Genomic DNA, 12,645 nt, shown 5'->3' on the forward strand with positions numbered 1-12,645 from the left:
ATTCATAATCGTGACCCAAGCGGCATGCGGGATCGGGCCGCGGGCGCGGCCGGCGAACTGATGCATGCCGCCAAGGCAGAATACTAAACAATACCTACCTAAAGTGGAAATTGACGAAATGGAACGATCTCGATAGTTGTTTCCAATAATTTATTTACACTCTTTAAAAATTGTATTGTCTAATTTTGAGAATTATATACATTTTTAAAAATACTTTTCAAAAATATGTACCTACCCATGTTAAGGCTGCGAAATAGAAATTGTCCACTAGAGCTGCACCGAGCTAGGATAGATAAATTAAGTGATTCTGATTGTAAAGGCTCTTAAAAACACACCCCTCGCTATTCATCCTCTCACATCTCTGGTGGAAACGCAGCTTGGCATACCTACATTGGCATACGAATAGACAAAATAAATGTTGGTACCTACTTAGATGTAACAGCAGGCATTCTTACGCGGTCGGATTTAATTATTCAATGTTCCCGCGTAACTTTTTACTTATACTAGGTACATATAGCTACAGCTTGTATTATTTATTTCAGCATGCAATTTAACTTACATTACAATACGTTTAGTGTACGTCTTTCATAAATAAATGATATTATTTTACATCCAAAATCATTCAATAGACATATAGGTAATTGAAAAGTTAACACAACTATACTAGGTTAAAATTGTCACAACCAAAGAGAATATAATCACTACGTTTGTCACAACTTTACGATACCACTGTTTTACAACTTTTTAATAACTCGTTTGCCGAATCACGATAACATTTGCAATTCTGTATAGTTACAAACAAACCAACGCACATAACATAAACAACATATCTATTATACGTATCACGAACGAGTTTCGTTAACTTGGTTTTCAGAATGGTAGAATTTAATTACATTAGCAGTCGTAGCAAGTTCAGGCAAGGGGCCCGTGGTAGGTAAGTTGGTGCGAAATTGTAACTCCAACGAGCGTGACATGTCGCAGGATTCATCTACTAATGTATAACTGGGAAATGTGTGCTATTTTGTACTTTATTTCACGTCTTTTGGAAGGTGAAGAACTCTGAAGCTGTACCCGTTTTGATGTACTCTGACTTAATAAATAGTAAGTCGTTTTATAGATACTAATTATGTCTGTTTATTTTGTACTATGTATTGGTTTTATAATATTTACGATTCTTATGAAGTTTTATCAACCTACAGAAACCTATTTTCCGCTTTTGCGTGTATTTTACTAACAAGGGATTGAAGTCACTGAAGCAAACATCGTGACGTACCTACTATGTACAATTACGTCTTAAACTTTTTTAAACGACTCGTTTCCCTTTAACCATTGGCGATTGAACTTTTTATGTGTGCACGAAACATTTTAACGGAGGTTTGATGCGTAATTCGAGAGTGGTTTTATTAGAAAAGCGCTGCGGAAAGTTTTAGATGTCCTCGAGAACTCAAACTTTTGCGACAACGTCCGCCAAGTGCAAGATTGCGTTATTTTCTCGCTGTAGGCCTTATTTCGCTTTTTTGTAAGTTTTAAGCCAGAAGATTTTTTCCAACTTCAGAGTGCCTTTTTATGCGAATTAATCATGAGAATCAGTCCATCGGCATCTCTGTAACGTCTAGCACGATATTAAATAAATTGTTTTGTTCATATTTGCTATATAATTTAAACAAGTGCAAATAATACAAGTCCTTTTTGCCACCTTTTGAGTTCAACGATGAGAAATAATTGCCCCAGTACGATATACCTGCTTGTAGATTAATATTATTTTACTTCACGTAAAATATAAACATGAAAAGGTTGTTTAAATCGTTTCTCCAGGCACGAAGTGGCTGGAGGCAAAGGACCGGCACAAAACAATTGTTCGCTTCATTTCGTTTCGCGCCCGCACGTTCTCTGTTGCACACGCGAATATATAAATTCCAGTATTCTTTACTTTATTAAATATTTCATAAATAACTGTTTAAAATCTGTAATGTTTTATCTATCATTCGAGATAAAAAAATGAAATATCGGTATAAAAGTATTTGATACTTATAAATGCAGCATATAAACATAACAACTATCATAAGAATATGTTAACTCCCATTTTAATACTATAATTTTTATTTTATTTAAAAAATACCTTATGCTTACATTGTGTACGCAGTGTACCTGCTTGAAAGATTGCATAAATGGCTATACACATCAATTTCTAAAAATCCTCAAAGTAAAACCAACGTGTACATAGAAGATTTAAACCTAAACTATGATGGCAGGATTGTGAGTTTTTACGAGTCTTTAGTGTTTAAAAGCAAGTTAGTGAGAAACTTCATCTGCGGAACACCAGCTTACCACAGTCTTGGCAAAATAGCGCAATTAAGCGAAGGCTCTGCCGCGTATTTACGTCTACGGTAATATCACAGCAATTTGCACACATTCTCACTCACAAATTATGTGTGCAATATTAGCTTACCGCCTTTCAAGTGAGACGAATTTTTTGTACACGTTCTGTTTTATTCGCCGAATAAATTAAGTTAATCTCGACTTTGTTGCTCAGAATGGCATTTGATGAGAGTTGTTTTTTTTAACCACTTATTTCAAATACAACTGAGTGAAAAGTGGTCTATAAATGCTAAGGATAATTTGAACCGATGACTATTGCTTCCGTTCGCATAGTTAACAATAACAATCTAAGGTATTGTCTTCAGAGTTAGTAATGTAAATCTGCAGAAAAATATTGTTACGGAGTTTCGTTGTAATAATAAGATTGCTCTGACTGTAAAAATCATTCGGCATGACTCTGCCTGTTAGCAAAAACACAAGGTGATATTAAAAGTTCCGGGTGTCATTTTCCAATTGTCGCACGCAGTTATTTGCATAAAACAACGTACGCGACAACAACAATAGTTAATTGAATTCAGCACGCGTCGGATATAAGCTCCAGGCGTATGCTTGGGAGTACGCTCCTCGCGTACATCCTCAAACACTGCTAACACACGGCTTACTGTCGCGAGGGAGCACTGTTGCGATTACTGCAACTGAATATTTTAAATACTAATCATAATATATATGTATTAATTCCAGACACTTGATAATAAAAATATTCTTTTAGGTTAATTTTGTGCAAATTTTGTTATGTCACTCTGTAGTTTATCCAGAGTAAAAGGCAATTCCGCGTAAGTAAGTAAGTAAATCAAGAGTGGCACGCTAGCGGTCTGATATTCGCATCAATCTTACTAGTTAAATTTATTCAGACTTGTTTCTTCCCAAGTGGCTTCCTTGAATTGTCTATGAATTCGGTGTTTCAAGACGATCAAATCAAACACGACTCGTATAATGACTTACAAAATTGCAACATATACCTAAAGAAAGATAAGGAAGTATGTTTATTCTTGTACGTATTGTTGTTGTTTAGTATTGGGAATAAGCTGAAATAAAGTTCTGTTAACGTTTATTATGATTTTTGGCATAATCCTAGTGATTAAGAAAGTTGTCAACGAACAATAAAAATGAACTAATTATTTTTGGATAGGAAATGTTTATGATTATTTTTCCCTTACAATGTAGACATACATTGCAGTAAAATAAACAATTAAACATTATAAAATAAAACCAGGTTGCCGCGTAAGCCGTGGGATTGTGTTATCTTTTGGATGTGCAACTTTGAAATCAGCAGGGCAAGCAACGTCGCTGGTTAATTCCACAGAATCTGCGCTGTCGTGTCGTTCTCGAGATTTCTCGCGAAACGCGATAAATTTACCAACACACGTGACAATCCTGATAAATAACCTAACCCCGCTAAGCGGTAAACCTCGTACGAGTGACATGAACATTGGTTTAGTTTGTGTCGCTTTTATTAAGTAAATCAAATTGTTTCCACTTTAATCCTAGGTTGATGTTCATTTTGCGGATTTAATTAGTGATAGTGGTAATTAATTAGTATTAAATCTAACAGTAATTTGAACTGAAAACCAGTAATTTGAAAGAACATTTCTATTTCGTTTTGAAACTTGGCAAACATTTGGATAATATTATAAATAAAGCAAACATTTGAAGAAGTATTAAGTCCTTTGTCTCGTCCGTCACCTAGGTACTTACATATTGCCAGCATCTGTGCTTGAAAATTTATGGCTGCAATTTGCAGACACCACTTTTGGCACTTAGAAAGTTCGTTGTAACGTGAAGGATATGCAAGATGTCGCTTATATAGGTATGTAGCTTGGTTAAGAGTCAGGTGGCCAGTTTTAAAACGGCCATATTGACTATTTAAGGTAATTTGTAACGCAGAAAATAAGTACGTTCTTAACTAATCATTGCGTTTTAAACGATCCCTTAATTACTATCTATTTATCGTCCCTATATTGTTTTAACCGTACTCCTTTGTAATAAGGCGAAAAATGTAATCATATATTTGATGTCTACTGTACAGCCTGCTACCATTTTACTGTATTCATTGTAGGGTGCAACAAGCTACTGGTAAATGTCATTTGATATTTTTACGTTGCTTTTCGGTCAAGGAAAACATAGTGAGGAAACCGGACTAATCCCAATTATGCCTAGATTATCGACTAGTCACTAGAGTACGGTTATAGGGCGTAAACTAACCACTTAATAAATTCCTGATAGCGGGGCACAAATTTGACTCTCCCAAAATATGACAATCGTCCATCGACAAACTCCGAACGAAAATTAAAAAAATAAAAATGTATCAGGATCACAGATGCTACGCAAAGTCACGTGACATTTCCATACATTTATTATTTAAGTTTCGATTGGCGTTTTCTATTGACGATTGTCATCTTGGCTAGGCCCCCAGATCATCAACAAATAGGTAACGCAAAACGTTATGGCAAAGAAGTAAGCTCAAAGAAAATGGAAGTCGGTTGGGTTATTCAACATTAGATTTTAACTAGGTACCTATTGTAAACAACGGTTGTGCTGACCTGCCTAAGTTGTTTTTGTTTACAAATAGTTTATTATGTGACTTTGAGCTACTATAATATAATATAGTAACCACCTACCGAACTAAACCTACACATTAGAACTGTTTTATGATAAAGATTATCATAAAGATTAAAACTGGCTATTATTGTAGTTAGCTGAATTCTTAGAACTTCTAAAGCATACATTTTCAAGACGTACCTACCTATTCATATTGTGTTCAGAGAAGTGAGAGACGTGCGTTTGTTTACACTATCCATATAATAATTTATGGAGGTAAATACCTGTTTGTTGTACTTGCAGGTACTTGCGCTCACGAGAGAATTTAAGCTTCCAGTAATAGGTTAATATAGTATAGGTAACTTTATTTGCGAGATGACTGACATTGAGCTTTGCGCAAACCTTCTGATATTTCTAATCCGTACTAAACTGCATTAAAATGCTTGAAATAATGTACCTTCTGAAAGCATTTTATATTTTTTGTAATATACTAAATAGTTTGAAATGTATATTTACTATCTACAACACATACCGTAAAACGGGGTGAGTAGGTTTCGCGGGGAGAGGTGGGTTATGAATGGGGAGAGAAGGTTTGAGAGGGGGTGAGAAGGGATTTTAAGGCTACTGCTACAAAAATAATGTATTCCAATTTAAAATAGAGCTATAGTAATACGCATAATAAAAAAAAATCGATCCAACAATCTTCCAAAATCACCTTTGTATGAAAACCCCTCTCACCCCAAATACGAGGCACTACGGGGTGAGGTGGGTTTTCCTCTTTATCGTCAAAATTATGAAATTGAACTACCCAAAATAAAATAAAAACTAAAATACAAACGTCGGGAACACTTATTATATACACCATTCAGTTTTTATATGTAAAAATAAAATGTTATCGAGGTTTGAATTTCAGTTTTGACCCCACTAACCCCATTTTACGGTACCAATATATTATTACAGGGCCTTATTTACATACAAGTACTTTACCTCAATCTACAAAAATAACTGGCTCTCTTGATTTTGATATTTATTTAAATTAATATCAAATAAAATCATGGTAGAATCAAATAATAACTCACTCGCTCTATCTTTGGGAAAATAATGTATCTACAGGGTATCCTAACAATTTGAAACTCTATACAAAAGTGAAAAAAGTTTTACAAGGGTTAATCTACCAGAGCGACTGATTACGAGTGCTATGACCTTTGAATTAACCCCCTTGGGCTTCGTCGACTCTTTTGCTGCTATACAAAGGACTTTTTGAAATAATATAAAAATAAGTAAAGGAAGAAGTTAATTTCACAAAACGTATTTTTGGGCCAACCTGATATACTTAACAAGTACTTCTTTCCAAGCAGTATCTCTAACATATTTATCTCCAAAATTCAAGATTTGTTATCTGTATTTATTTGGCTGAGACCACAAGTAGGTACAGTCACGCTCCGTGATTGTTACGTCATTTAGGGTTCTAGGTTAATTTGACATCCATAGCATAAGCATGGGACAACCAATTTAGCTAGAACCCTAAATGTCGTTACAATACTTACAATCCCGTGTGGTGACTGTATGTACACACATTATCAGCTTCTAATGCGTGCTCCGCCTGCATTGTGCATAAGCAGTTGACATAACGAGCCTCTCCGCCTCTGAGGGGCTACCGCGAAAACCGAAATTCGCAAATTGCGGGGATTTTTCCCTTTTACTCCAATGAAGGTGTAATTAGTGAGACAGAGACAGATGCCCGCAATTTGCGAACTTCGATTTTCGCGGTTATAGCCCTGAGAGCCTACCGCGAACCATGTTCGACGTGTTGCCTCTCTGTCGCTCTTGTAAATTCGTATGTAAGTGTGACAGGGAGGCTCCACGTCGAACGAGGTTAGCGGTAGGCCCTCAGGCCTCATCTGCTAATGCACCTTGTATTTCGATTATTTTATTTACGTTTGTATACAGTGTGTAAACCCAATACGGGCGATGAATTAAACCAGATATATAATTTATCCGTGTAGTTATTATAAATTAAGAAGTTTTTTTAGTAACACTTCCCCGTAATTATTGTTTGAAAATTTACCGAGCAGCAATGTACAGTAAACATTACGATATATAACATGACATGACATAACGAGATACGAGCTTATTAAAATAGTAACTAAACTGCCAACAAGCGCTGACAGTTACTATAAAAAGCTCATATCTCGTAACTTGTGCGTTGCTAGGGTTAATATTTTCATAGTATTTCTAAGCAAAATTTAGCTCAATATACTTCTTAGGTTCTATGTTAACCACCGTTGAAATATTCGCCCGTATTGAATTTACACACTGTATTCTCTCTCAAGAGTGTTTCGTTTGTTCTCTCATTCAATTAACGTAACATTCACTTCGTATATGTGCGCCTGAGTAGGTCCAATTTAACGATTCGTTACATTTAAAATCAAGCATTCTTTCTTCATTCGGAACTGTTAGTAAACCAAATAATGAAAGAAAGTTCGTTTAATTTCAGGTGTTACGATAATATAGCTTAGAGATCATAAGAGGCAATATGTAGATATAGCTTAGAGATCATAAGAGGCTAATTGAATGTTGAAAATGTGTCTATATAATGAACGCGAGTGTGTTTATGTGGGCAGGACTCAATAAAATGACAAGCTCCATTAGAGGTAATGGATTGTCACAGTATTATACCGTTAATCATTGTCGCTCGTGGCCTAATTCATGCCTAATGCTGGGCTGGCATAAATCTACTTTATACGATAATGGCATTATACAAATGTGTGAATATTGCAAAGGTAGGTACACCAGAAAATATAGATAGAATAGAGAAAAAGACAAATGGGGAGAAGGGATGTATTGCTAGTACCTACGTGTTTCAAAAATACAATAAAATAATACATATATCGCTCGAAGCGCTCGGGTATATGATATTTTTAAATTAATAGCGGTTAGACTAATATGTAATGTCAATTAAAAATATTTATCGCGTGTCATAGTAATTAAGTACGAGTAGATAACAATTAGCATACCGCAAAGCATGCAAATGCGGCAAAAGAGCTGACGTTTAGGCACTTAGGTGCTGCGGAGGGGCGTGCAGTTTTAAAATGGTTTATGTATATTCAGATTTCCATTTATGAATGAAAGAAAGTCGCCAAATTGCATTACCATACACAACGAATGCTACCTGATGCTACCTTACATATTTTCATCGTACACCGTACAAACAGCAACACTATATTAACTGTCCAACGGTGGACCTTATGCCTTTTGTAATAAGGCTTACGAACTGTCAGTTAATAGTGAGGGCTATGGTACGATAAATTCGATACGATACTTACACCGTAAGTCTATTTCAGACCAATTCGAACGTATACTAACATCAGAGGGGCTAGCGAGAACCGAATATCGCAAATTGCGGGGATCTTTCTCTTTTACTACAATGAAGGCGTAATTAGAGTGACAGAGAAAAATGCCCGCAATTTGCGAAATTCGGTTTTCGGGGTAGCCCCTCAGAATGGTATCTGAATAATGCCATTTGGTTATCGTGCGTCTCGCTCTCGCCAATACATGTAGAGACCAGTCTGGGCGAATTGATCGCGTGAATGTTAACTACCTGACAGCTACAATATTTAACTGAGATCAAACTCATCAAACTGGCAGATCAAGTAAGTTTGTTTTTGAAATGCGAAAACGACTCGTAAGTATTAACTTAAATATGAACCAATGTATGACGTCATATGACGGAACAGTGAAACTGCAGACATAGCCTTCCAACTTAGCCATTTTGAGCACCAAGCATGTTCATTTGGGGTAAATATATTTCCTGCTCAGGACGTGTAAGATGCAGCAGGTGACAAATATGCCGGGTGTGCTGAGGTGAATTGCTTCTATCTACCATCTTCAGGGCTGTCATTTGCATCGCTTCCTGGTTACGCCTACGATGAACCAGTATAAGTGGGACCTCATGATCCATAACAACTGTAGTTAGAGACCCACTAATTGTATTGGAAATCCCGAGGCAGACGTCCGCTTGCGCTTGGTTAACGTCTCATCTGCCAACGTCCGTTTTGCATCTGATACTGAGAGCGGTACTGTGATACCTACTTGAAGACTGACAATATTGTAGTTGTGACTTAAATACAAGAGATCTGTTTTCCTTAATGGCTAAAATGACTGAACATAGGTATAGAATTTTTAGAACTTGCAAAAAAATAACATCTGTATTTTCTTAAAAACTATAAGATCGTTGTGCTAGGTCATTAGTGTATTTAACATTTGTTCCAACTCATTTTGGTGGACAGGAACATAATATATTCTGAGCAGATGTTCAAATCTCTCAATTCAACCAAATTCGGAGTCAAATTCTACATAGGTACAGCAACTTCATCAAAATGGTGTCCAAGAAATTCAGGCAGTTGAAATACTAAAATAATAACTTTGATCATTGACATTTGGTTTCACATTTGAAACGCGAAAATGAGGCTCAGTGCCACTTGTTTTATTTTGCTCATGTTGCTGGAGTCAGGCTTGACAAAGAGCATTGTGGCACACACGAGCCTTTCGGAGGAAACAAGCCGACGGCGTGTGACAGCGCACATTAGTCAGCAGCCACTAGCGTTTCATAGCAGCCTGGGGCCGAGGATATTCGGGCTCGGGCCTCGGGCGTCGAGTGTCTGGCTGATCTGCGAAGTGGTGTTGGCAGATGTAGGTCGACGGTTGAATTTAACAAAGCACGTACTTTATTGATAGCCTTCGGCAATGCGATTCAAAACGCGTTATAACGTATTCTATTTTACTGTAACAGGTAAAATTGTATATTTTCATGTATTCAAAATCATATACTTAAGGTAAACGTAACACATTAAGTTGGTTGAACTCAGATCATACTAGGTCGTAGTTAGAAAATCTGAATACTTATGGTAATATGATGAAAGGCATACCAATGTGTAAGTAATATTTAAAATTACTGATACCCGTTTACTTATAGGTAATTATTTTAGGATTTACGTAATGTATGAAACTAATCTTCATGATTACCGGTATTTAATTGTCAGCGTAAATTATAATATGAAAATTACTTTCGTAATTCGAAGCCATAAGTTTATGAGAGTTGTTATTTACTTGTTCTAAAGTTCTAGCGCAACACACCCATAGTTGATTAATACTGACTGGGCCAAGGTAATTTGTAATTTATTTAAGTTTTACCTTTACATCTCACGTAATGTTACACGTATAACAACTTTGTAGTAGCATCACAACACGAGTGTTGCATGTCCCGTCAGACACACGCATGCGTAAAGCTCTAAATAACTCGATATTACAGATGCAGATGACAAATAGAGCTCGCGGGACTGTCACCTATTTAAACAAACTGACGCCATCGCCGCGGGACTTTTAGGGCTAAATGTTGCCAACTCATAACTCCGCTCCGGGCACAAAGGTTTACTAACTTTGTAAATATATTAATTAATCTGTTAACGTCTAAATTAAGCCAAACTGGGCAATATTTGGTGTCTGGATTATTTACGTTGGACAAAGCGTAATAAATACATTTATTGCTTACTTAATAAACACACATTTTAATTGAAATTCAAGCTCGGATTAGTCGGCAATATACACAAGCTAACCGATTTATTTACAAACTTTATGTTGCATTCGAATACTATGCAATTTATTAACAATGATTGTTTTGGATAGCTTTAAATCCCCGGCTAAAACTTTTCATATCAGCAAAATCCTATTTTACGATTAAAATTCAATCCCGCAGTGTGTTAAACACAAATTGTTGATAACTACAGTAAGCAAACGGATCCATTCTGCAGCTTCCAATTTTTGACAAAGAACTCAGTAAGTTGATGTCCAAAAAGGCAGAAAGTTGGCCAACAACTTAAGGCAATAGTGGATTCGACGGATTCCCCATATGTATGAACGTAGTTCCTATTTTCCTCCTTTGGTACCTATTGACAATATAAAAAATATTTTTACACGCTACGCCCTTTCGTTAGTTTTTTCGATTTTAAAACTATTATAAGAGTTAGAGTATATATGGAGTTTGTTTTACGCTCCTACAGTAAACTGAAAATTAAAAAAAAATCTAACGATTTTATAATATAAATCCCTAATGTAAATATCCAGAGACGAAAATGGAGACCACGTTTGTATGGAGAACCTGTCGTGTCTTTCCTCTTGAGCGCTCAACAAATGTCAATGTTGATCACGAAGATAGCGATAGATATAGGACACAATTCAATGCGGTAGGCACTTTATTGTATAAAATTAGGATTCGTCAAAACACAACCAAAACATTATTAAAGAGTTTTATACAACACGAAGTCCAAACAAGCAAGGAAAAAACGCAAGCCAGGTTGGGTGCAGATGCAATACTCGAAGTTAGTATCAACACCATCACCCAACTTACCATGATCATGATCTGGTAGAGAAAGGCTATCAGATGCGTCGGAGGCGAGCCCGAGCTCCGGCGAGGCCGCTCCCAATAGGGCACTTAGCTCGTCGTGATCCCCATCTGACCAAATGAAAATATAATTCACTGTTAATATTATACAACTTAAAGTATAGGTACTATGGAATACTGCGAATTAAGATGTTTCACCGATTGTGTGGCCCAGTTGTTAGGCGTTTTTTTTTTGTTGTCCCCTACACTTTTTTTTCAAATTTGGGATTTTTTATGTTATTTCTACTCAGAATCACGAGCTCTTTCTATCCTAATAGGAGAAAAAAAGTGTCCTAAGGTTTTTATTTCCATTACGTCACCATTTTTCATAGACTTTGTATGGCGGTCGCGCAATGGAAAGATCGAAAAATGTATGGAAATTTTGGAACACTTTTTTTCTCCTATTAGGATAGACCAGTGGTTCCTAACCTGGGGGTAATTACCCCCGTGGGGGTAAAACTGGTATTTTACGGGGGTAATAAGCTAACCTAATATAACAATACAACAAACGTACACATTTTATTTTTTATTACCATTTGGGAGGAGGGGTAAAATCAGGTTCCCTAGTTAGTCATAGGGGTAACCGAACTGAAAAGGTTAGGAACCACTGGGATAGACAGAGCTCGTGATTCTGAGTAGAAATAACAAATAACATAAAAAATCCCAAATTTGAAAAAAAAAGTGTAGGGGACAACAAAAAAAAAACGCCCTGTTACACTGTTGTATAATGAAATAGGAGGATTTCTGTTATGGCTCATTTCCACAGGGCACAATACTAAGTAGGTACCGTTTACTCACATTCCTACTCGTGTTGCGTTACACCGACATTTACGCTAATATCGTATATCCTTCTAAGTACGCAAATTTACCACCAGGTCAGGTTACACATTAAATATTGCTCTGTTATAAACAACTATTTCACCGACGCAAACCAAACTCATCCCTTAATCCGCATAATTAATCACATATAATCTCATTGCTATGTCAAGGCAATCTATGTTTGCGCACATACGTATCCAGTATATACGACGTTATTCTCTTTGTGTACCCCTGAAATGGTTCCCGTCAAAGCAAATGGGGAATACTCCGTTGCATTCATAGAATCATGTTTCATAGTAAGGAGATTGGATTATACATACATGTAGGTGAATTCATAGAGGCAAGCGTAAGAACCGGCTCTATTTGAGTGGTAACTAATCGCATCAATGAGCTTCAAGGGGTAGGAACTTAGGAAGCCTTAGGTACTTCAATAAAGTAGGGAACGAATATTCGTTTTATATTCCTTTACC

At 36.4% G+C, this 12,645-nt stretch overlaps 1 protein-coding gene across 2 annotated transcripts in view; it reads right to left on the reverse strand.

The window, feature by feature from the left end:
• Positions 1-12,645, reverse strand: part of LOC134655917 (zinc finger protein GLI1-like) — a 264,248-nt gene that overhangs the window by 90,747 nt on the left and 160,856 nt on the right. For both annotated transcript variants that reach the window (XM_063511421.1, XM_063511422.1), the window contains exon 4: positions 11,324-11,428. In XM_063511421.1, coding sequence (XP_063367491.1) covers positions 11,324-11,428 — 105 coding nt within the window. The remainder of the gene's footprint in view (positions 1-11,323; positions 11,429-12,645) is intronic.

Source organism: Cydia amplana, chromosome 17, assembly GCF_948474715.1.
Source record: "Cydia amplana chromosome 17, ilCydAmpl1.1, whole genome shotgun sequence".
Lineage (NCBI taxonomy): Eukaryota > Metazoa > Arthropoda > Insecta > Lepidoptera > Tortricidae > Cydia > Cydia amplana.